The 24,298-nt window shown below is 37.7% G+C and overlaps 3 protein-coding genes across 4 annotated transcripts in view; 1 reads left to right on the forward strand and 2 right to left on the reverse strand.

Annotated features, from left to right (window-relative positions):
* The first annotated feature begins 397 nt into the window (after positions 1 to 397).
* Positions 398 to 2,803, forward strand: ppdpfa (pancreatic progenitor cell differentiation and proliferation factor a). Its single transcript, XM_081349078.1, has 5 exons — positions 398 to 602; positions 1,612 to 1,717; positions 1,830 to 1,907; positions 2,289 to 2,385; positions 2,473 to 2,803. The coding sequence occupies exons 2-5, from the start codon at positions 1,663 to 1,665 to the stop codon at positions 2,594 to 2,596; spliced, it is 354 nt and encodes a 117-aa protein (XP_081205204.1). The 5' UTR covers positions 398 to 602; positions 1,612 to 1,662; the 3' UTR covers positions 2,597 to 2,803.
* Positions 2,804 to 7,195: 4,392 nt separating this feature from the next.
* ptk6a (PTK6 protein tyrosine kinase 6a) lies at positions 7,196 to 13,574 on the reverse strand. 2 transcript variants are annotated; one of them, XM_081348468.1, is made up of 8 exons: positions 12,964 to 13,574; positions 12,278 to 12,399; positions 11,908 to 12,074; positions 10,897 to 11,065; positions 10,368 to 10,526; positions 8,427 to 8,608; positions 8,192 to 8,345; positions 7,196 to 8,112 (listed from the first exon to the last, which is right to left on the reverse strand). In XM_081348468.1, the coding sequence occupies exons 1-8, from the start codon at positions 13,320 to 13,322 to the stop codon at positions 7,895 to 7,897; spliced, it is 1,530 nt and encodes a 509-aa protein (XP_081204594.1). In that variant the 5' UTR covers positions 13,323 to 13,574; the 3' UTR covers positions 7,196 to 7,894. The 2 variants fall into 2 exon arrangements, with proteins under 2 accessions (XP_081204594.1, XP_081204593.1); XM_081348467.1 differs by having other exon boundaries at positions 7,423 to 8,112; positions 11,881 to 12,074; positions 12,964 to 13,421.
* Positions 13,575 to 18,754: 5,180 nt separating this feature from the next.
* The window catches only part of nol4la (nucleolar protein 4-like a), a gene marked incomplete at both ends in the record, with an annotated part of 41,535 nt that continues 35,991 nt past the window's right edge, over positions 18,755 to 24,298 (reverse strand). The window contains 6 exon segments of the mRNA XM_081349788.1: positions 18,755 to 18,975; positions 20,355 to 20,544; positions 20,653 to 20,772; positions 21,583 to 21,771; positions 22,721 to 22,906; positions 23,025 to 23,326. Of these exon segments, the coding sequence (XP_081205914.1) occupies positions 18,755 to 18,975; positions 20,355 to 20,544; positions 20,653 to 20,772; positions 21,583 to 21,771; positions 22,721 to 22,906; positions 23,025 to 23,326 (1,208 nt within the window).

The following is a 24,298-nucleotide window of genomic DNA, read 5'->3' on the forward strand; positions in this document are numbered from 1 at the left end:
ACAATCACAATACATTTATTGTGATGTAAAAAAAAAACCCGCTCCAAAATTCTCACTCCAAGACAAACTCAAAAGTTGGCAGCCCTGCTGTTACTAGGCTATAATATCCTTTTCAGGAGATTTGCCACGGATTTTATTTAGAAAGCTTCTTGTGGAACAAACTTCGAATGCACGTGGCCGTGATGTATTGATGGAATGGGAAAATGTGGACTTGAGTTGTTTGGTAACGCTTATCTGCCCTTGTCTACAGACATGGACACCCCATCCATCCCCCCTTCAATTCTGTGAAACAACATCGTTTTGACCATAGACTGTAAAAGGCTTTGACCTGTCGGCCTCGTGCCAGCGACCAGGCCACGCCCATTATATCATGCCAGCTAGCAAGCCACGCCCTCTGGGAGGTTATAGAGTTTAATCGTCACTCGTGTAATAAATAGACCGTGCGTCCTTCGTGTTGTAGAATTTGGAGCAGAGCAGCGAAAGACCTTGGAGGGTCTCACCCAAAAAAAACAAACTACAAATGGGCCCCGTCGCCTAGCGTTTACTTGACCAAGCCTTGCTTTTGGTGCATTTCCAACATCAGCACTCACCACAAATCAAAGGTAAGGGAATGAGAAAAATAGCCTAGTTCATAGTTCAAATATTTGGACAGACAGACAGGCAAGGCATTATTTACTTTATTTATTACAACTAAACTATTCATATCAGTTCTTCTGAGGTGATGCCAGTAAATGAACTGCGTACGTAATTTTATTTTAAACGATTAAAGCTCTTGTAGTGTAACTGATAACGTAGCCTATCTTAGTATTTTGCTCTTCTTTTTCTTTAACAGTTTCTTTTATTCTTAGTAATTTTAGCATTTAGTTGGCTACATGTCAGCTTTTCAAAGCACTGGTGTGACTTAAATGTGTCATCTGTTATGTAGCACATAAGGGTATTAACCAGTCACGTGGTAAATCCCTCTTCCCATCTGTGACCTGACATTGGCGTCTGCAGGTCCTTAATGTAAAAACTAAAGCAACACAAACACTAAATTATTGTGCAATCACTCAATCACTGTGCCTTTAATGTTTATTAATACTCTATATTGGTAGCTTTTATTAGGGCCCGAGCACCGATGGTGTGAGGACCCTCTTGGAATTGCTCTGTTTATTATTTATTGTTACTGTACATTGGTAATCCCCAAAATCAGGAGATACTCTTGTTTTGTGTGCATGACTTTTTTTGCTCATAGCAACTGCTAGCATGCAGCCTTAGACAACCGAGTATTTTAAAAACTAAGTCTCATGAAATATGAGCTATTCTGCTTGCGTGTTGCAGCTTGCTGTTCTCCTAAGCAAGTGGGTCTCTGAAAACGGAAATTTGATTTTTGAAGTAACAGCTGTTAAGCATCATCTGGTCACACTGATAATAATAGGAAGTGAAGATCCTGACAGGGTTAAAACCTCTTTGAGTGTGCTGAGTTCCAGCAGATTGTTTGTGCATATGCCGGCCTGAGATGTTTTCCAAGCTTCCTTCGTATTTCAAAGATCACATTGTTGTAGTGCCATGCAGATGTCATCCTCAGACATTAGTTCTTCTCATCATAGCTGTAAATCTTTTTTCCAACAGGTCTTCCATCTTTCCATCTTCCACACAGTTAACACTTAGAGGACGGGGAAAATGGCATCAATTCCATCAACTGGTTCCCTTATCGCCACCCACGATTACTACCGAAGTGAGTTTATTAAAAAGAATTAACATAATAATAAAGAACATTTAATGCATGTTTATAAAAAATAAAATAAATGCAATAGCTTATTCCTTTCTAATGTTTATTCATGTTGCAGGGCGCATTGGATCTACATCTAGCAACAGTTCCTGCAGCAGTTCGGAGTACGCTGGGGAGGTCATTCCACACCCACCAGGTATATCATCTGAAAATCATCTCAATACCCTAAAATCCACATAAACATGCACATGTAATCAGTCATTATATAGTACATAATAGGCCTGGTTTCACAGACAGGGCTTAGATTAAGCCAGGATTAGGCCTTAGTTCAAATTTAAGTAGCTTTTATAAACGTGACTTAGAAAAAAACATTACTGGTGTGCATTTGAGACAACAATATGGCAGTGACATATTTTAAGATATACCAGTGCGAGTTGCTCTCAATCATAACAGCTCAAACATGCATTTTAGTCTGGGACTAGATTTAAGCCTTGTCTGTGAATCTAGTGGATGTTGTATATGTAGTCAGCTTTTATTGTAAAGGAATAGAAAAGCTCAATGTCCAATTCCATGGCAGGTCTGGTACGACAGGACTCTGGCCACTGGTGGTCCAGTTTCTTCTTTGGGAAGCAGAATCAAATGGGGACACCCAATGGATTTGAATCCCAGCCGAAGTGAGTTTAATGACAGTTTTGTGTTTGGCTTGACTCAGCTCCTGAGTCCTGGTTTTCATGCAAGGTTTTCTTCATTTTGATTGGCAGGACTGGCACCTACACAGTGACAAACGGTCAGGTGACCTGCGTTGCTCGGGAGATTGTGATGAAGAGAAAAATGAGTGAGAGCAGTGACTCCGGGAAGGAGCCTGGATCCCCCCACCCCTCATAAACCACTCCGATCCAATTCCACACCCTTCACCCCTCATCCAGGAGTCACCGCAGGCAGAAGCAGGCGACGGAGGCTCCATTTTTTTATTTTTAGTAAAAACTGTCTGCTTTTTATGTCATGCTTTATAGTGCTCTTTTTTTTTTTTTAAATCTATGACCAAATCATTGCAAATGTATTGTATTTGCTATAAATAAATGACTAACTGCAGCCCAAAGTATGGTGTGAGTATGTGTTTCTATTCCTCCTGCATTCTGTCATTACATAGTGTATTAAAATGATCATATCCAGTTCCATTAGTACGGATTATGGTGAATCACTATTGGGTCTATCAATGTACTTTCATACAGGGATTATGACCAAACCAAACAGTCTCTGTTCACTGACTCTGCTATTCTACAGTGAATGAGCAGCTAATCAACAGCCCGTGCGCAAGATGTTTGGAATTAAGCGGGCTTTGGTGTGATTAAAACACGTGTACTGAGACAGGACACACTAATACAGTTTATATAACACTACACCTGCTGCCATTGGATCCATCTATTGTATATGTGGCAACACGAAACTGAAGCCTGTTCTTCCATCTGGCAGAATTAACTTTTAGAAACCAGCTAAATAAAAGAAGAGCTGCAACATGGCCATCTGCGCAACACAAAAGTGTTAATGGAAAATAAAAAGAAGGTATTTCTGCACACCTGTAATGTTAATTCCCCCTATCTGTTGCTAATAATGTGCATAGATTTAAAAGCATATTGGTCCAAAATAAAACGTTGGTTTTTATTAACCATGACCTACATATTATTTAAACAATTCTCTAAAGAATTTTGGGGTCAGTTCTAAATTTAAACCTCATTTACCAGCCTACCGTATGTTAAAGCCTCTGTATTACTTCTGAAGACAGATATTATTTTAGTATGACCACACTGTAAGAAACTATTTTCATGATTTATTATCACACCATTTTTCTTTTGTCGAATCAACTTAGATCATTTGTATGGTTCACATAACATAATGTTTTGAGTTTCTGTTGATTAAACCAATATCCTTCAATGTATTAACTCAAATTTTACATTTCAATGAACTTGAATGCAACCAGGTTAAATATAAAATGTTTACAGTGCAGTAGGCCAGCTAAAGTGCCGCTTTGTCTAATGTTCTGGCAAGATTCTAAAGTTAGGAATAAACATTATTCCAACGTTACAGTTGGATGTTCATTACTTGTTTAAAGTGTTTGCAAAATTATAAAATGGAATGTTCCCTTAACGTTCGTGTAACCAATAAAAACAGACCTAGAACATTAAACTCCTCGACATCTAGTTCTGAGAACATCTAGAAATAATGTTTTATTAACTTGAACGTTAATGAATGTTCCTATTTGGGTCAGTGTTTTAATGTTCTCATATGGCCTTTCACCTATAATAATCTTTTAGGGCCGTAGACTTTCCTCTCTGATCCCACAGTTGTTTCTAAACAGAGACAAGAGCTAAAAACAGCACAGTCTCTATATGTCGTTATGGACCGCGGAATCTCCCAGCGAGCTTCACGAGGTTTCTCTGTACAAAGGTGAACACGTGCACAGTTTCTGTACAGATAGCCTACGTCCTTGGAAGTGTGTCAACTTCATTCCGCTATTCCAAGAGTGTTTGGAAACAGTAAAACAAGAACTGAGTTTCCAGTTAACACGTTTAGACAGTTTATTTGCTAAACATCATTCTGTTTATTATTCCAGCCTGTTTTTTTTAATTAACATTTCTGTTTATTGCTAATACAAGTGTTTATTCTGATAACAGGATGTGACGTTTGTCCTCTATTATTTTATGCATTTTTGCTTACCACCCTTGTTGTTACCTTCATGAATTAACACAAGTCTCACATGTGGGCAAAATATCACAATGTTTGCCTTTTAAACAAACTATCTATTAAAGAATAGTTCACCCAAAAATGAAAATTCTGTCATCACTCACTCTCAGGTTGTTCAATAAAATTCTTAAATTTTGATAAATGTGGGAAACTCAACAGTTCCGGGGCACCATTGACTTCCATAGTAACTTTTTTTCCTATGGAAGTCAATAGAGTTACAAACTTTCTTCAAAATATCTTCCTTTGTGTTCAGCAGAACAAAGAAATGTATACAGGTTTGGAACAACTTTCATTTGTGGGGGAACTTTTGGGAGCCTATTTTTGCTACTCATATTGGGTTAAACTCAGCAGAAACATGTTAAAATGTACTATAAACCTACTTCGTCTTTTGCAATAGACTTACGAAGCAAAGTAAAATAAATGGCACAATACTCGCCTGTTGTTTGAAAAAAATATGTCTCTTAATTGGGATTGATGCAAGTTCCACAGGCCGACAGGCAACCAAACAGTGCTTTCTGTTGTGACACTGCTTTGTGAAACAGGGCTGCAACGGTATTTCAACACTGAGATGAGATGGAAACTGAAAAGCAGGTGAATTACTTAGACAGAAAGAGATGGTGTAGAAATTAATAGCCTACAAGGCCTAGGCTAATAACACGCTGTAACATATTTTTCTCTTTTCTGATTTGTAGCCCTGCCACTGAAATTTGAATTATTGGGTGTCTGACTGCAGAGTGTCCAAAAACCTCCAGTAATGCCAGTCATGCTGACGTGACCTTCCTGAACATCCTGTCATTTTTCCGTTTAGTGTGGCCAGGCAAGGCTAGAGTGTTCTCGATTCTATTCCTGCCCACCATGCACCCGCAACATGAACAAGCTGTGGCAACACTCGTGTTACAGAGTTTTAGCAGTTGCAATAATCAGCAGGTTGTGTTGCATCTGCAGTGGTGTGTGTGTGTGTGTGTGTGTGTGTGTGTGTGTGTGTAAATATACCATACCCATTTATAATCCATGAATGTCACACAATAAAAATGTTAATACTTTTTTTTCATGAAATGAACAGCCCTCATTATGTCCGTTTATATTTAATTAATAATGAACTACTCCTGAACAGACAACATTGGGCCAACTACAACTGTAGTGGAAAGTTTTCAGAGATTGTGAAATGACTTGCGTACACAGAAACTGACCAGACTTGTTCTGTTCCAGATGTCGTGATTATCTCTTTTAGAGCTTGTCCGCCGCAGAGAGATTTAAATGGTTCATATTTTGAGAAATCAAATCTTCCTTGATTTCATTGTACCATGAAAACATACTGTATAGCTTTCAAAACTCAAAACTCTCTCACGGTCACCAGTGTTGGGGAAAATTACTTTTAAAAGTAATGCATTAAAAAAAGTAACTGAGTTTCTTTTTCTGGAAAGTAATGCGTTAGGTCACTTTGTTTTGTTAAAGGAGAACTCCGGTCAATTTTATCATTGAGCTCATTTTTTTGTACATTTGGAGTGCTGTCAATACAGAGAACAACGACAAAAATCGGTGTTGCCTACACCGAGTTATTCTTTTTGTTAAATTTGCACCCTGTTGACTTCAATGGGGCAAATACTAAATCTGCTTTTAGCCTCTTAACATCCTTGATGTGTCATTACAAGTGCACAGAAAATGTGAGTGATTCCTTCTGAGTGAACACGAGTGAATCTGACTGCAGTAGATGTGAAAGATATGTATAAAAATGATGTTATTTAAGCCAGCGCAAATACCTGTGTTTACATCCTGTTTTCGGTTGAAGTCCAAAGTAATCGATTGCCGAGTTCACGCGCGTGATCATAGGTAACTAAACCTATTTTATAAATTTAAAAAAAAAACGATTTTTGTCGTTGTTCTCTGTATTGACAGCACTCCAAATGTACAAAAAAATGAGCTCGATGTTAAAATTGACCAGAGTTCTCCTTTAATTGGCCGTGCTTTTGCAAGGATCACCAGTGAGAGTGCACTGGATAACCATCAGAGGGCACTCCAACCCGGACAATCACCACGCATCCACAAACTACATTTCCCATAATCCTTTGCCCAGACTAATCAGCCAGATCACATTCACCTCTATGTCATTACCTTGTTTAGCTCACCCCATATAAGCCCGGTTTTCACATTCAATCCCTGCAAAGTTTTTTTTCTACTGCAATTCCAAGCGCCTTTGTATCCTGTTTCTCTTGATTCTGCCTGTTCTCTCGGATTTCCCTTTTGGCCTGTGCCCGTTATTGTTTGGACTGATTACCCAATGTTTTTGACCTCTAGCCTGTTTTCTGGATTACGTATTTGGATTACCCCCTGTTCAATAAAACTGCATGATTTGGATCCTCAACCTTCTTATCTCAGAGCAGTATTTGACTGCTTGCATGTTTGTTTTTTAATTGTTTTTGTTTGGTCTGGTCACGCTTTAGTTTTGGGTCCAATTCTCTATATTAACTACGACTTTTGCCTCAAACTCTTAATTACGGCTTATTATTAGTTAGTAAGGTAGTTGTTAAGTTTAGGTATTAGGTAGGAATACTGTAGGATTCAGGGATGTATAAGTGTGCTTTATAAGTACTAATAAGCATCCAATATCCTGGTAATATGCATGCTAATAAGCAACTAGTTAATAGTGAGAATTGGACCCTAAATTAAATTTTTACCAAAAGTTCTATTTTTGACAAATGTAAACTTTTCTACACCAAAAGTGAGATGAATAAGCCTCAGGCTGAAGGAAATGCAAATGCACACGTGTACAGTAGCTCAAACAAACCTTCAAACTTTGTTGCCATTCTGGATTGCAGAAGAGTAAGATTCAGGTGAAGAAAGTTCAACACTCTTACATGATGTTTATCTAAAGTAATTGTCGCTAATGTCATGTTGACATTGGTTAATAAAGTGAGATTAAATAAAGTATATTTGTATTATTTACCTGTATAATTATTGCAGGTTTGCGTGATATTCTGAGTTTGCATTTCACTGTTTTTATTCATTTTGAAGAATACTGAATCTGTTTTTGTGCAAGTGAGATGAGTAAATGCATGGTCACATTTAGTCTACAACAACCAATAACCATCATGTTTACACAGCACACACAACTACTCTGCACTTATGATTTCTCTCAACATGGGGACAGGAGACGTGTCAGTCAATACATGGGAAAACAAAGTAACTTGCATTAAAAAAGTAATTAAAAAAGTAACTGTAATCTGATTACGTAACATCTCGTAATGCCTCCATGTAGATTTGAGAATAAGCTTGATTAAATTAAATGTGAATAATTCCTCATGAAATTTGAAAATAAAGTAAAAGTGCATAAATACTGTAAAAAGAGGCAAAGTAATGGGTGAAAAGATGTTTAGAAATCTGGAGTAATGCATGAAAATGAATGCTGGCACAGTCCCACTCGTTTGCCTTTGCATGGCACTGTTAACTGACGCCTCCTGCTGGATCTGATGTGTCATTGCTGCTCTCAGTGCTCCACAAGTTCTCCAGGAGATTTTTAAGTTCACTGAAATCTGGTCTTTCGTCAGCTGAGTCTCTCCAACACATCAGCATTATGTCATAGATGTGCGATGGGCACTTATTGGGCGCAGGCATTCTGTACCCCGAGGAGATCATATTGTACACCTCTTGATTTGAGAAAGCTGTAAAAATATACAAAGAATAAAGGTGAACTCTAAACCTTGCTTCTTGAACAAGAAGATACATGAGTGGTGTACATACCTGGATATGGGACTCCACCATAAGAGAATATTTCATATATGAGGACTCCAAATGACCAAACATCAGATTTATTGGAGAACCTTCCATGGCTGATGGCTTCAGGAGCACACCACTTATATGGTATCTTTTGATCAGCACACGAGTAAATTGGCTCCTGTGAAACAAAAGCAACCACATATTTTAAAAGCAAACTTTAAGAATGAATATTGTTGAGTAACTTTAAGGGGATCCTCACTTTTACGATTCGAGCCAGGCCAAAGTCGGCCACTTTACAGATGTTGTTGGCTCCAACTAGAACATTTCGGGCTGCCAGGTCTCTGTGGATGCTGTTCTGTTCCTCAAGGTACGCCATCCCATCAGCCACCTGGCTCGCCATTTCTGTCAGTGTCAGAGCTTCCAGTTCCCGCCCCTCCTCACCTATGAAGGGAAAATTGAAGGAGTCATGTCTGTCTGCTTCAGGATTCTGTACAACAATCCCTCTCAGGAAAGGTGTGTATATATAAGTGTGCAATGTTGGGGAAAGTTTACTTTTGAAATATATTGCATTACAATATTGTGTTACTCTGCCAAAAAAGTAACTAATACTGAAGGAGCTTTTATATGTATACACAGTGATAGGCGTCGAGTCAGCTGATGCGAGCTTGACTAACGTGACCTGCCAGAACTTGATGTTTACACAGCACACACAACTCTTGCGCTTACTCTCAATTTCTCACAACATGGGGAAAGGAGACGTGTCAGTCAATACATGAGAAAAGAAAGTAATTTGAGTTACTTATTTTAAAAAGTAACTCAGAAACATTCTTGTAAATTTAAAAGTAATGTGAGTCATCATATTTGGATAAACTTCTATAGTTGGGAATGGGAGATGACGGCAAATTTAATTTTTTGTATTTCGGTTTGCTCCAATAGCAAAAGAATCAAATCTGTAACAGCATTTCAACAACATTCCAAAAGAAGGAAAAAAAGATAGATATAGACCTTTCTCACAATAACCGGAAATACGTAATCGTTGTGGAAGCGGAGTTCCTGTCAAGCGTCAACACACCAGAAAAACATGAACGCGGGCAAGTTTAAAATGGATCAAAGAGTATACACAACTTCATTAACGGATTTGCCAAATATTGTAAAGTGTGTCCAAACTTACTGTACTATAATACACATAAATAATATTGCTACTGTATTATAATATACACATAAATAATATCGGCCGATATATCGGTATCTGGCTTTTTTTTATCGGTATCGGCATCGGCGCCCAAAAATCCATATCGGTCGGGCTCTAATTACATTTGCTGATGTGACGACTCGTAGAGGAAAACTCCGTCACCAAAAAGAAAAAACGAAATAAAGGGTAAAAAATTTTCCACACGGAATTTGTCCATAAATATCAAGGTAAGTAGAGAGCGAGGCTAACTGTTACTGAACTGTTAACTAAAATGACACATCATTAGCATGTCAATAGCTCTTGCTAGTTGCTTGCGCCATTTGATTATGTTGCCTTGACTGCGGAGGAAGTAGATTACCACGACTATTGCGTATTTCCGGTCACTAATACGGAAGTTGTGAGAAAGGTCTATTGATTTCAGGAATCAGAAGAGAGAAAGATGTCAAATTTGCCATCATTCCCTCAGCTGTTGTATTTGAAACACTCTTGCTGCAGTGTTAATTGATTCACATTTTGTCATTTACTGCCAAGGTAATATAACACAAAGTTGACACAGCTGATAACTGTGGAAACATGTCGTCACAGTCTGTCAAAAGGCTCTATTAGAAGCAAAAACTAAATATAATTTATGTTATTTTTCATTTAATTGTAATCTGCATCTTTAAAATGACTTGCATTTTATTAACGATAATTCAATTTCAACAATACATGTCATCTGACTGATAATTACTGTAGCCGCCTCAGTTTAACCGGCAGCACGGAGCGCGAGCAGCCAATCATCTCTTCCTCTTTATGAACGAGTTATCATTTTTGGTTTGAAAAGGTGTTTCGCTTTTACTTTTTCATTTAATTCATGAACCTCAAAATGTGTTTCTAGTCAAAGCGACTCAAAATGATGGAGCAGGTCACATGTAATCAACATAGTTGACAAATTATAGTACAAATTGAAAGTTGATGTCTAAAAACTTTCAGAATAACAGCTGAAAAATGAGAGTGAAAGGGTTTAACCTCGGAGGAAACTGAGCAGGTTGCCTTTTTCCATAAGCTCAGTTATGATGTAGAAAGGGACGGAGCTTGTGCAGACGGCAAAGAGTGTGATGAGATGTCTGTGTCTGAGCTTTTTTAATATTTGAGTCTCCAACAGGAAATCCCTGTGGTTGAGAGACTCTAGAGGAGAAGGAGAAACAGAGCACATCAGAAAATAAACATCAGTAGGGAGCAGTATGAATACATCTGTCAAAATATTAAATAGACTGAAAGACATGAGCTTAAACAAAGTTTTAGAACTGTTCTTCGAGAGTTCACGGTGTTGTGCTAACTCTATTGGCTTAAGTTTATGAGGGCAGTAGCCTGTTCTCATATTCCTCCAGCTCTCACAATCAAGAAACACTGCATTTCTCGCATTCATGCATCTCGCATTTCAGGAACAGAAAAAAAAACAACGCAAATAGGCAAAGCGGAAGTAGTCCATTCTAGTGACATATTCCCTCATTTAGCCTTGAATTTTTTTTTTTTTCTGTAGATGCACCAACCCTACCATTTCTTTTGAGGATTTTGACGGCAACATTGACCATGCCTTTCCATTTTCCACGGTAAACATCAGCAAAGTATCCTGTACCGAGCTTCTCTTCCAGTGTAAACTCTTCCTTAGGTAACTCCCAATCATCTACTGTTTGATGGGAAAGATCCTGTTGTTTTGGTTCTGGCTGTTAGCAAAACAGAGAGAAACTCTGTGAGGAAAAGTACACAGTAAAACAGACAACTGCGTTTTGTTACATTTACATATTGTATATTCAGTGTGTGGTGATCTGCTATCAATCTGATATACAGGAATCACTGTATAGGGAGAATATAAATTTAACATTACTAGTTATTTCATCTAAAATGAACTGGCAAATGCTTGCTTATTTCAAAGGACAATTTGCCTCAAATTAGTATTTGTTTTATTAGTACAGTCTTTTTCCTCATGTAACAGGTGTTTTCTTGTGGTAGGTCTCTTACTATCTTAGTTCCTCTTAAATAGCACGTATTAAATGTCACAATGAAAAGTACATATCAGACACACCCACTGTTCACTTGCTTAAAGAAATAGTTTGCCCCAAAATGATTTAACAAACCCTCAAGCCATTCCAAATCTGGAAACTAGAGCTTTCAAGTCTCAAAAAAGCATTGTATTGTGAAAGAAACTAGTTTTGTGAACCGGATCAAATGATTCATTGAAAAGAGCAGACTCAAAAGAGGGATTCGGTCATGAATCGGATGCAGCTGCTTGTCCATGAACATGCCAAAGAGAGCTAGTACAGCTGTGGATTTCCTTATTCCAGACTTTTATTGAATAACCTAAATGTCCTCACAAAAATCTATCATATGACTTCAGAAGACTTGGAATTAACTGCACAAGTTGTGTGGCTCACTTTTATTATACTTTTTTTGTGTCATTTTGTAACTGTCAGGCCAAAGTGTGGCCAGTTATTATTCAAAAATTCACCTTTTGGAGAATACAGAAAAAAGAAAGTCATACAGATTCTTTTTGGATTCTTTTCCTCACCCGTGCGCAGGGACGCGCGAGACGGTTCCCAGACCTCATGGGATTCCTCCTGTAGTGCTCCACCAGCATCTCCAGGCTCTGAAACATTTCACTCTGATCCAAATAGAAACTTCCATTCTGATTCTGATGGATCTTAATGTGTTTCACTTCCCCGTCACTGATTACCACTGGCAGAAGGACACACAGAGAGAAAGGATGCAGACAGCAGAGAAGCACTGTTTAGATGTGTTCTGATTTTACTAGCCTACATTATAACAATGACATTAGTTCTGCCGTGTTACTTGTTTAGACTAGTGTGGCAGAACCTGATGTAAAATGCAGTTTGAGTTTAAAATCAAGTTCAATACAGACAACAATCACTCTGACATACCTGATAATACACACCCTATGTGATCTTTTTCACTGTGTCGCACGAGGAAAGCACCTACTCCATTCCCTGGAGCCATAAGCAAATTCTGGGTCTCAAAACGGTTCAGTGTCCCAAAATACCAGCTAAAGAAGAGCACAGTCAAATCACATGTATGCACCAGAGTTTGGACAGGACTGCATTTGTCTTGGATGCATGATACATACGACAATAATAAATCGACAGTCTGTTTCTTATGGAAGCTTTTCCACCACGAAAAAAAAAAAAAAAAAAAAAGTATGCTAATTGAGACCTTTTGTCTTACAATTTTGAGTTTCTTTTCTTGTAACTGCGATTTTATAACTCGCAGCTGTTCAGCTCAAACTGATTACACAGAGCTCTTTTGCATTCGTTCCTCTCGAAGACGTGACTTGGTGAGTTTGGCTTAATTTTCAGTCACAGTGGCCCAGGAGAAATATTTTGGTTAGAAATATATGTCAATCAATATTAATTTACAAATTAATAATTTGTGTTATTTTTTTCAATAGAATAATGATAATACTAATAATTAGTATTTAATAATTGATAATATTATTATTAGCCCTACTTTGATATTGTCATTAGTAACTAATTAAGTTTTCATTTTGGTCTTGTCCGCGCTCAGAGTTCTGAACTCTTTCTATTTTCTGTATAGAGAACAGTCTACTTACGGTTGCTCTTTCACAGTTTGCCTTCTCGCCAGGTAATTTTGAGGAACGACGCCCTTGGCTGTCACCTTTCCATTTCCGTCCAGTTTAAATGCTGTCCACCAGTCACCCTCGCGCTTGTAAATTCGGAACTGCTCTCCGTCCTGGAAGGACAGCTCCTCGTCCGCGCGAGCCTGGAAGGGCCATAGCGCCGTGTATATCTCACCGTCCGCCGTGTATATCTCACCGTCGGGCTCAGAAGGAATTTGTGTCTGAAGTTCGTCAGTTTTTGCACATGTTTCAACTACAGTCTTAGACGAGTTGAAAAGTCTTTCACGAAGCGCCTCAAAACATGGACACGAACAGCACCCGTTCTTGAACATTTCATTTGAATGTGAATCTATGACTGAAACAGGTTCCGGACTGATGAGACGAGGAAGCTGGATGGATCCCCCATCGGCAAGTGTCTAAACTCGAGTGTGAGAGCTGGGAGGAGCACAGACAGGTTGTGTCTTACAACAACAGCTGCCAAACGGGACTGCATTTCTGATAGCGTCTGTACCCAAGAATGTTGTTTAGGTGTAGCACAAAGAGTTTTGAGACACGACCAGTCAGGTACGAAACTCCTCAGGGCTACAGTAGCCTAGGCTACACACTGCTTAAATATGCCGTTCTAACAGTTTAAATACAGTGCAGTATGTCAAGCAATAAGTTATTTGAACATTGACTTAAACAACAGTCTAAGCTACGAAAAATACATGTAGGTATATTGCATTTTATTTCAAGATCCAAAATGATATTGAATGTAGCCTAATCATACAAAACACCTGGTCTTTATACCACTGACATTGTTACATCAGTACTGATTTTTTTTCATGATCACTGAAAGAAAAGCAGACTACAGTGTGACTTCAGTTCACAGATTTTATTCAGACAGCTCTGGAGGAAAGAGCAACTCAGGTTGCACTGCAGGTGCTTTCTCTGACCACAGCGATGACACCACATCGAAAATTTTAAAATGTCTTAGAATGAGTCTCTCGGCAAAGTGATATGTAAAAGGCAGGAAAATCACCCACCTGTGCTTCTCAATTTTTTTCATTTTTTTATTTCATTTTTTTTACATTAAACAAACAGAAATGAATTTTACCTGCCATATTCTCCATCTTTTAGGCGCTTCACATGTATATATATATATATTTATGTTTATCAACACTTTTCTAAAGAATTCAAATATTCAGCCACATGTACTGGATTCACTTTTAAATCACAATAAATATATAAAAAACAAACTAAACACATACATAGCAAATCCAATATAATTGGGTTGATATTGGAGAGAGGGAGGACTCGTCAGCCAAGACGTACAGACCTGGTTAAAAAAGAAACACAGATCCAAAGGGTTCCTGAGGTTTGCGTGTTCCCCGTACATAAGAACAGTGTAAGGGGAATGGCTTTCCGACTCACTGAGAGGCTTCTGACTGAGGTCAAAGAGCACAGGTCAGTTGGTTTATGAGTTGGGTGGATCTACCCCGTCCCAAACGTGACGCCCCTATTCTATATTCCCAATAAAAACATTTAAAAAATGACATGACATCAAGTTTTTTTAATCTTTTGCTTATTCAACAAGCAGAAATCACTAAGGGAACTACTGTAAGGGGCCATTTTACTCCCACATTTGCGGAGAAGAAAGTTAGTGGTGCCCTTTGAGCTGATGATAAGTCCCTCCTCTCTCTCGTCCTCGGCATCTACCATCAGTAGTGACAACCACGTCTAAAGGCCCTTACACAGAAGACATTTTGCGCTGGATGTTTGACAAAGGAAGAAACAAAAGCGTAGCTAATAACGTAATATTCACACTGTTATGTTCTTCATTTTCTAAAAAAAAAAAAAAAAACACAAAAAAAAATTTGCATGGATCATAGCAATAACTTATGAGAAAATAAATATACAGAGATTTATGCACAAAAGTGTGCAAAGGCCTTTACTGTGGTTTAAGGTCAGCATGTCCTTCAGTGTTCCCCTCTATTCTGATTTGATATAAAATAAAAAGCACGTTTTGGGGTCACGACAGGACAAGAGGTGGGGCTTTACTAGGACAAACAAAACCAACAACAACCAAATTAAAAGCAACAACAGAAAAAAAAAAATCTTGAATTCTGTACATGTAAACATCACACACTTCCACTGAGTCAAAAAACCAGAAAGAAATCATACAAAGCTTCACATTGGTACAAAGAGAAACTGAGCTTCAGCATACAGTTTCTAGTAAGAACAAGAGTAAAAACAAAGAAAATACCATAATCATAATAATGTTACAAAGCACCACAAAATTAAAATATATCACAGGCAATGGTTGTTACCACATTTGATTTGATTTTAGCTGCACGGTTTAAAAAAATAAAAACTTGTAGCTTTTCTTTTCTTTTCTTGCCTATCCTTTTCTTTACATGTGTCTCGTGTTCACCAACCTCAGATGTCCAGAGAGCTTTCAAAAACATCTTCACTTCTAACGTCAATTATGAACAAAAAGGTACAAAACAAGAAACAAAAAAATAAATAATAATAATAGGGCAAACAATAGATCAATAACCTGATACAACTTTTGGACAAATATTTTGATGCTGTCACCATATAATTAGAATAAGCCCAAAAACATTTCTCGTCTTTCAACTCAAAGCCCAGTGCTGGACTGGCTCACATATTCCTGCATGGAGTAAAGGGAACAAATAATTACAATGCAGAGCAAAAAAATAAATACAGAACATTATGGCTTGAGAATGATCAGCTGCATTTCATAATTTAGGATCATTTAGGTGGTTTTAAGGCTCCATCCCATAAACGTTTGACCCCTCTTGTGTGTACATTTTCCTTTGCGGATTGTAAAGTGCTACTATGTTAACCAATTTAATAATTTATAAAGTGTAACATCTGAATATAAATTAATGAATGTTCCTATCACTTCATCCTTTCATCAGGGAATCTATTTTAGTGAGTAACAAGTAAGAGGTAATAAACAAGCTTCCATCCACGTATCAAAACTAAGTCGTTGAAGACAACTTAGATCTTTTTTTTTCTCTCTTCAAAATTTGTGATTTGAATGTCATATTCAGTCCCTTAAAGACCCGTTTGAGATGAGTGTTTTACATTTGGAATGTTGAGACTCACAACACCGATTCCCTTCAGACTGTCAATGTCGTACAACCAGAGTTTTTTTCTTTTGTTTTGTTGTTTTTTGTAAAGTAACAAAAAGATATTTAACACGTGGAATAAAAAAGTAATACAAAACAACAAATAAAGCACAAATGGAATGGCTAGACGACTTAAATAGATAATTAAAAATGTGTGTTTGCAGCTAAAGAGGAAAATGCTCTGTTCCACATAATCGGGTTGCAGAGTGAGGACACGGTTCAAGCTATGGCTACAAGACTTGAAACTTGAAGGCCCTGTATTGTCACCACTCTACTAAAGGCTAGAGAGTCAGAGTGAGATCTCACACACCGCTATGCTGTTTTACGAGGGATCAAGTCACAATAGTTCAGGATTGTCTTTTGCTTTTTTTAATACAGTTTTTTTTAACGATGGCATTTGTGAAAATGACAAAATGCAGGCAGGAGGAAGAGCGAGGCTGGTGTCAGAGCGGAATTGCATCGTCAATGTTCTACGTACCACTTGGTTCATGTGGATGATGCTACCTTAGTCCACCAATCACTGCCTCTCAAGCCCCTGCGTGTTGTTGACAGAAAGGAAATGATGTCATCATCGGTTTCCTTCTGCTGATATTAGGTCCTTTCTCTCAAACTCACTGTGCATATACAGTATGTGTGCCAATAGGATGTTAAGTCCCTCTGTTTTGATTGGTCCCCGTGAAGAGGAAAGTGTCTCAGTCATGAGGTTAGAAAAAAAGAGCAGCATTCACAACTTAACAGAATGTGTTTGCAATGCAATGCAGCATGGGAAATGCAATCCTTGTCCCTTTTTTCCCCCCTATTTTTTTTTCAGTCCATCAACGGCGCTCCTGTCTGGAAGGTTGATGTCACCCATGTGTTCCTGTGAGGAATTTTCCTACAGTGCATTGATGCGCTGAGGATGGAGGATGGCCAAGGCAATCGAGCATGTAGAGTTTGAAGCGTTCCACTCAGCACAGCTTCATTTGCATAAAGTCCAACGTTCCCAGCCAATAGAATTTCAGCATCTTCTTTTTTTGCGCTCACCAATCACGGTTTCTTTTAGTAGACTTTTATGTGTGCATGTGTAAGCTTGAATGAAAATTCTTATATATGAGAGGAATATATATATATGTACAAAGGACATCTGTTAAAGTGTTTACGATTGAAAATGATGCATTTTCAGACACGGACACACTATAACGATTATCATCTACATTGCACCTTCTCCCCAAACCTCATTAGCATTGAACAGATAAAAGAGATTTTTACAAAAACCCTTTTCTCTTGAATCTGTTCTATATCTAAAATGGCTAAATCTGGAGCAAAGCTGCTGCATGGATATGTCTATGGTAACAAAAGAACTTAAACATCTGAGGAACTTTTCAAATTCAATAAAACAAGATGCCAATGACAAACAGGAATCTCATCTGATAGTAATATTTTGTGCCATAGTGTAAACTTCATGCTGGAGTTGACATCATTTTGGGTTTGTTTTGGGCATCACTCCTAAATGTACTGCTTTTGTGTCTCAAAAGATGAAAGGTCTGGACTCTCTGTGGTGGACTGATAGATCTCAGTGTGTTGTGCTCTGTGCAAGACGATTGTAATGCTGTTGTGAGTACAGACACCTCTTGCTTTGTGTTCTCTGATCATCTCATCATAAAACAATGTTTAACAAGTCATCTCAGCCCTCTGAAAAGGATTAAGCCCTGATGGACTCAAAGGTAAGGGCATTTGATAAAGACACTATAATGGACATAAAGCTGTCATGAGCAATGTGTGATAGGTAGGTTTACAGGAAGAGCATAGGCGGAGTTTGGGGGGTGCCAGGGGGAATCGAGTGTCTAGAGCCAAAACTGTTTTTATCTTTGTGTGTTTAAATCTAAAAAATATAATAAATTATCTTTTTATTATTGAAACCATTTTGGGCAAAATGAGTATACCCTACTTCTCGGGCACAACCGTTGCTATTGTCATAAATTGTTTTGCTGAGCACAAGAATCAACAATCTACTTCAAGTGCATTAAACATTACTGCTAATAACGGCAATTCCCGTTTAAGTACATTTATTCCCTCGTGTGCATTAACAAGTCTGTGTAAAGCACCTTACATAGTATATAAGCCCAAAAATAATACTTGCGACTGGCCCAGTGCCAAACGCAAGTACAATTTGTTAACTTTATTTGGAACGGATACATAACACATGGTTTTATTTTAATATTTTCTTATAAAGTTTAGGTTTCTTTTCCTTCTGTAACTATTAATTCTATTAAGCCACCAAAAGAGTTTTTATGAGAGGTAGCATTTCATATGGAAATTATATAATTACATGTACATTTAAATAAAACATTTTAATGCAAAAATAAATAAAAACTATGCAAAATACAGGTTCATGGCAAGTGAACCTGAGAAAATGATGGCTGGTAAATGTTATCAATTGTAGACCCTGTACGTGTGCTTGAGATACAGCTTCTTCTGACTCCTCCATTTTTTCTTCCCCCCAAGCGAAGTGAAACTCCGCCTATGGACTTTAAGTGTATATGTATGAAAGTGCACATAGCTACATGTATCTTTCCTGTCATAGTGTGCATTTATGTGTATGTGTGTTTATGAGAGAAAGACGGGTAGCACCAGCCTGTGCGCAGTTCTCAGTTCTGCTGCAGTATGAGGTTCTCAAGCTCATCAGCAGAGCGAAGCAAGAAGGCCGCAGACTCGCGATAACCCGCAATCAGTTGCCGAACAGCCGTGACCTCGGGCGGGCTGAGCTGGGCAGATGCCCCTCCGCCCCCTCCACCCTGACCATGACTGTTTGAACTGGAGGAGGACGTGCTGTTGGATGCCAAAGATTTCATACTGAGATCAGTCGGCCCTGAAAGAAAAAGAAAGAGACATTTATTCAAATTAATATCTTGTAGATCTATAGAAAAGACTAGACTATGGTTGCTTCAATACGTAGGATGTAGGATGTAGCGTAAGCTCAGGTGAGAGGAGACGCTTCTCGCGGATCCGCGTTCGTCAATACGTCGGGTCAGAGTTCACTCTTCTGCAGGAACTAGACTCGCATACGGAAGCCAGTGATTATATTATAAGTTTTTAATATGGATATTTTTCTTTAAAAAATGCATCGCTTTGCTTCAGAAGGCCTTTATTAACTCCCTGGAACCGTATGGATTACTTTCATGATGGATGGATGATCGCTTTTTTGGGCTTCAAAATCTCAGTTACTATTAACTCCCATAAAGCTTGGAAGAGCCAGGATATTTTTTAATATAACTCTGATTGTGTTTGGCTGAAAGAAGAAAGTCACACCTAGGATGGCTTGAGGGTAAGTAAATTATGGGATAATTATAATTTTTGGGTGAACAAACCCTTTAACCCTCTCGGGACGGATTGGGCGGTACCGCTGTAAAAAACGCTGTATATAAAGTTCATTATTTCATTGTTCTTTACACTTTTGATTGAACAATTACAAATATCTGTCTAGCAAAGGGTTTGAAAAATATATATTTTTTGTTCAAAAACTGTTCACTATTGTTGTGTGAGGTGTGATTTTCAGTAATAAATGATTAAAATAAAATTTTCGTTTTTGAAATTCTCTAGTTTATTGTAAATTTTTTACTCATACTTCCTTTATAAACACATTACATGCATTCTTATGTTAGCTTAGGGTCTTCTGAATCCATAGATACCAAACACATGGTGTTCCATCTCCATTACATATGGTTTATAAGCCCAAATGTAAAAATAGAGAAAACTGACCAAAAAGGGCTTAGTCCCCAGAGGGTTAATACCAATTTTGATATCACAGCAAAAACTAACAAAATTAATTCAATTGTTAAATTGAACAATTAAAAATTTCAAATGAAATATTAAATTAATATAGCGTTTGACATGAAAGTATTAATATAGTATTTAATATAAAAAAACAAAGAGTGTACTTTTTTTTTTGCTGTTTATTAAGTCATAACGGGAAGTCATCTTCTTTTTGATTATAGACATTTTGGCCTTCACACCTAAATCAACTAGGAAAGTGTGGAGACTGCATTGATGGGAATATAAATATGAACAAATTTAAATAAATAGTAAAGGGGGGTGGATTTGGCCTAGTTAAAGAGTGTGCACTTGGATGGGTGAAATGCAGAGCACAAATTCTGAGTATCGGACACCACACTTGGCTAAATGTCACGTCACTTAAACCATGAAGAACTTAAAAACTTCACGATTTTTTTTTTTTTTCATATTACTCACCATTGGTTTGTGACGTGCCATTGTTTTGGATGTTGTTGCCAAGGGTCCCGTATCCACGGAAACTGTAATTAAGTCCACCATTGGTGTAGAGTTGGTCCTGGGAGTAGGCCGAGGCGGCCAGTGAGAAGCCTGAGTTAGACAGGGCAGCCGGATCTCTGGAGTTTGGCTTCTCTGCTGTAACTGACTCATCCTGAACACGAGTGCATGGAAAGGAGAAATGTGATAAGGCAAAGAAAGACCAAAAGATAACTCACTAAGTAATCAAAAAATCTAGAGATCAATGCACACATGCACTCACATGGGCCTGATAGATGTCAAGGCGCATCCTCTTAGCAGCATTACGTGTTTCACTCTCACATGCTGCTGCAAGGATGTTCTCAGCCATGGCGGAGGTGAGGTGAGGGGGTGTGGGCCGTGTCTGACATCATCGGACAGGGCAGAAAAATATACATGTTATTACCTTATGCATTCCTGTCTATATTCTAATTTTAAAATATGGTGTTTTTAACCCATTTGTTACCCAACTAAATTGCTTTAGTTGAAAAACAATCTGTATAATTTTTTTAGCTTTTCCCTGGAACTGAATACATTCGAAATGATATTCTATTAAAGCATTACCTTATCTTTCAAAAAAGGAAAATTACTATGAAGCCATCTTCCTGGTTCATGATTATTGAAAAGATGTTCCGCATCGCTGCACTGTAAAATCTGATTTTTGTAGCTAGTTGGATCACTTAAAATACATTCAACCACTTCAAGTTCAAAAAAACATCTGTTTTCTGTAAGTTTTTGGCTCTACCAGCACCGTACTTTCTAGAACTGCCTGTTTGATGGCATTTAATTCCTGTGAGATGCAGAAAAAAAGATATGACTTGGAAAAACATTGAATCTGTTCTTTAAGAGCAGTGATTCTCAATCATGTTTTTCTCAATCATATGACAGCACTTCACATTTAGGATCTTTCTCCTATCTCGCACACTTTCAGCTTTCATGGATTTCATGAGTTAAATCAGGCTCAGTGCCAGGACAAGGGTTAAAAATGACTGCCTGTGACCCTGTCAGCCACTAGAGGGCAGTAGTATACTATCGAATGGTGTGTAGCGCAAACAACGGTAAGCTTTAATATGTGAAACATTTTGGATTATCTGTGGTATTGAAATAGCACAGAGGATTATGGCAGATGTGTGTGTTTGCTTGTCAACATGTGCAAATGCCCATGTTTCCATACCTCGAAGCCACCCTTCTTCATGCGGCGACAGGATTTGAGGTAGGTTCGGATCCGTTTGCGAGCACGTTCTTGGAACTCTGGGAACTGGCGGCTGCAGGACTCAATGATGGCCTGGATTTTCTCTTTGGGCTGCTTTGAGATTGGAACCATCCGGTCCAAGTTCTCATCCACAAACAACCGCACAAACATCTGAAAACATGAAGAAATATTAGAGCAATGCAACAAAGGAAAGAAAAGAAGATGCAAAATTGAACATACTAAATCAATGAATCAGAAAAGGGAAATTGTGAGGAAGATGTAAACGTGAAGGGGGTAAAGAAATGTAAACGAAGAAACTTATGGTTTAGCATTGACATGAAAATAATAATGAAGGTTCAGCAGGCCACTGAAATGCTTGTATTTTTTATAATACCTCATTGTATATAATTTCTCATTGTAAATTATATCACCAGCATAACAATTTGAAAGAAGGGTGGAAATTGAAAAATGAATATGAATTTGCTTTGTCTGTTTTTTGCTTTCACTGCTTCATGAACTCCACAAGTCTGTGTAAAACAATGATCATATTATTCAGACCATTCTTATTTATATCCTTAATTTTAGTAATAATTTCATTTATTTATTTATTTTTTAAATATTGCTATATATATATATATATATATATATATATATATATATATATATATATATATATATATATATATATAAATTACTTTAAATTTAACTAATTTTAGTACTTAAACTTGTAAATATTTCAGTTACCTGCCAAGGCAACATTTCTAATTTTCGATTAGTTTAAGTTTTTCATCTAATAATTATATTTAATTTTACTTCTGCTTTATTACATTTTTTTTTATATATTTTTAGTTTTGATAACTTGAGAATAGCCCAAAATGATTGAAATAATATTTCTTATCTATTTTATGTAAATTTAGTTTCTTTACTTTATTTCTTTCAAAAAACTAAAACTTTATGTTTATTTACAAAAAGACTGTCAAATGTGGTCTCAGACTTTTGGACTTTACCTCCAAACCTAAGCAATGTAGGTCATAAAGCTTGAAAAGATGAATAAAAAAACTAAATCTAATTTAAACCATAATATGAGAGAGAAAGTAATAATAAAGGGAGTAAGTCTCACGTTAAAAGCTTTAAGTCGTTCGGGGTCCAGACCCTCAGCGTCATTTATCTTGTCGCTGTCGTCATGGTCATCGTGATCGTCGTCATCATCGTCAATGACCTGAGAGCGACCCGGGGTCATGTCGTCCCCGCACGTGCTCAGTTCCATCTTCACAGAGTCATAGCTTCCTGAGCTGTACTGAGGCGACTGTAGAACATACAGTATGTACAAAAGTCAAAACCTCCATCTGAACACCATTATGCTTATTAGTACTTGTTTATAAATACACATTTTTTGAATTATGTGAAAAAATGTAGTCTCATACCTTGTTATTGTACTCAGTTTTGACAGGGAATTTTCTGTTAGGGTCAGATGAGTAGGATCCGAGCGTTACTCCGGGTAACAGTCTGTCACTCAGGTTGACAGGCTGCTGTCCCTCCTGTGAGGAAGAGGACGATGAAGTAGTGCTGAAGTCCAGCGGCGCTGCGGCACCATTACCGTTCACCTCACCGTATGGAACCACCCCCTCAGATGCAGGAACTCCTCCTGTCGCCATGGCAGCACCACCAGGCGGAGTCAGTGCAGGGAGACCGTTAACTGTGCTGCTATTCTCTGAAGAAGAATCATCTGAGAGAGACAGAATTAGATGTTTGAATGCGTGTTCATAAAGTCACACACAAGTGGATGCGGGGTCTAGATGCGTGTGCGTGTCAGTGTACGTCTAACGGGGGAAGGGGAGTGTGTTGTGTGAAGGTTTTTGTGTGAACAGGAAAGCAACATTGGGGTCAACTGTCAAACCAGTGGAAGGAGGCAGAGGTGAAGAGAGAGACAACAGGATGAGGGAAATGAGATGGATGTGGGGTTCTAACAGAGTGTCTGAGTGGATGGGAGGAAGTATTTGGAAAAGGGGGGGGGGAAGAAAAAGAAAGAAACCCCTTCTTGTTCACCCAGAGAACAGAATAAGAAAGAGATGTAAGACATGCTGAAAAATAAATAAATAATAAAGTGAGATGGCCAGACATCATTCCGCTTGTAATGTACGCTGCAAAACACATTTTTATAGTCTTGTTTCCAGTAAAAATATGTACACTACCATTCAAAAGTTTGGGTGGGTAAGACCAAAAAACAGTAACCAATAATATTATTAAAATGTAAAATAACTGCTTTCTTTTTTTAATATACTTTAAAATGTACTTTTCCCCCTGAATTTTCAGCATCATTACTCCAGTCTTCAGTGTCATACGATCCTTCAGAAACCTTCTAATATGCTGATTTGGCGCTCAAGAATATTTTTTTTATTATCAGTGTTGGAAATAGAATAGAAAGTTGAAAAGAGCAGCATTTATTTGAAAAAGAAATATTTTGTAACATTATAAAAAGTCTTTACTGACACTTTTGATCAATTTAATGAATCTTTTCTAAATAGAAGTCAGATTTTACTAACCCAAAACTTTTTAACAGTAGTGTAAACATTCCTAAAACAAGGGAACTTTTCTTAAGAAGCAAAAAATAAGAAAAAGAAATCTCATCTTTCAAAATATTTTAAGCATAAACATCACCAAATTGCATTAGTTCTATGCTTAAAACAAAGAAAATTAC

The sequence above is a fragment of the Scardinius erythrophthalmus genome, assembly GCF_964197995.2.
Source record: "Scardinius erythrophthalmus genome assembly, chromosome: 20".
Taxonomy (NCBI): domain Eukaryota; kingdom Metazoa; phylum Chordata; class Actinopteri; order Cypriniformes; family Leuciscidae; genus Scardinius; species Scardinius erythrophthalmus.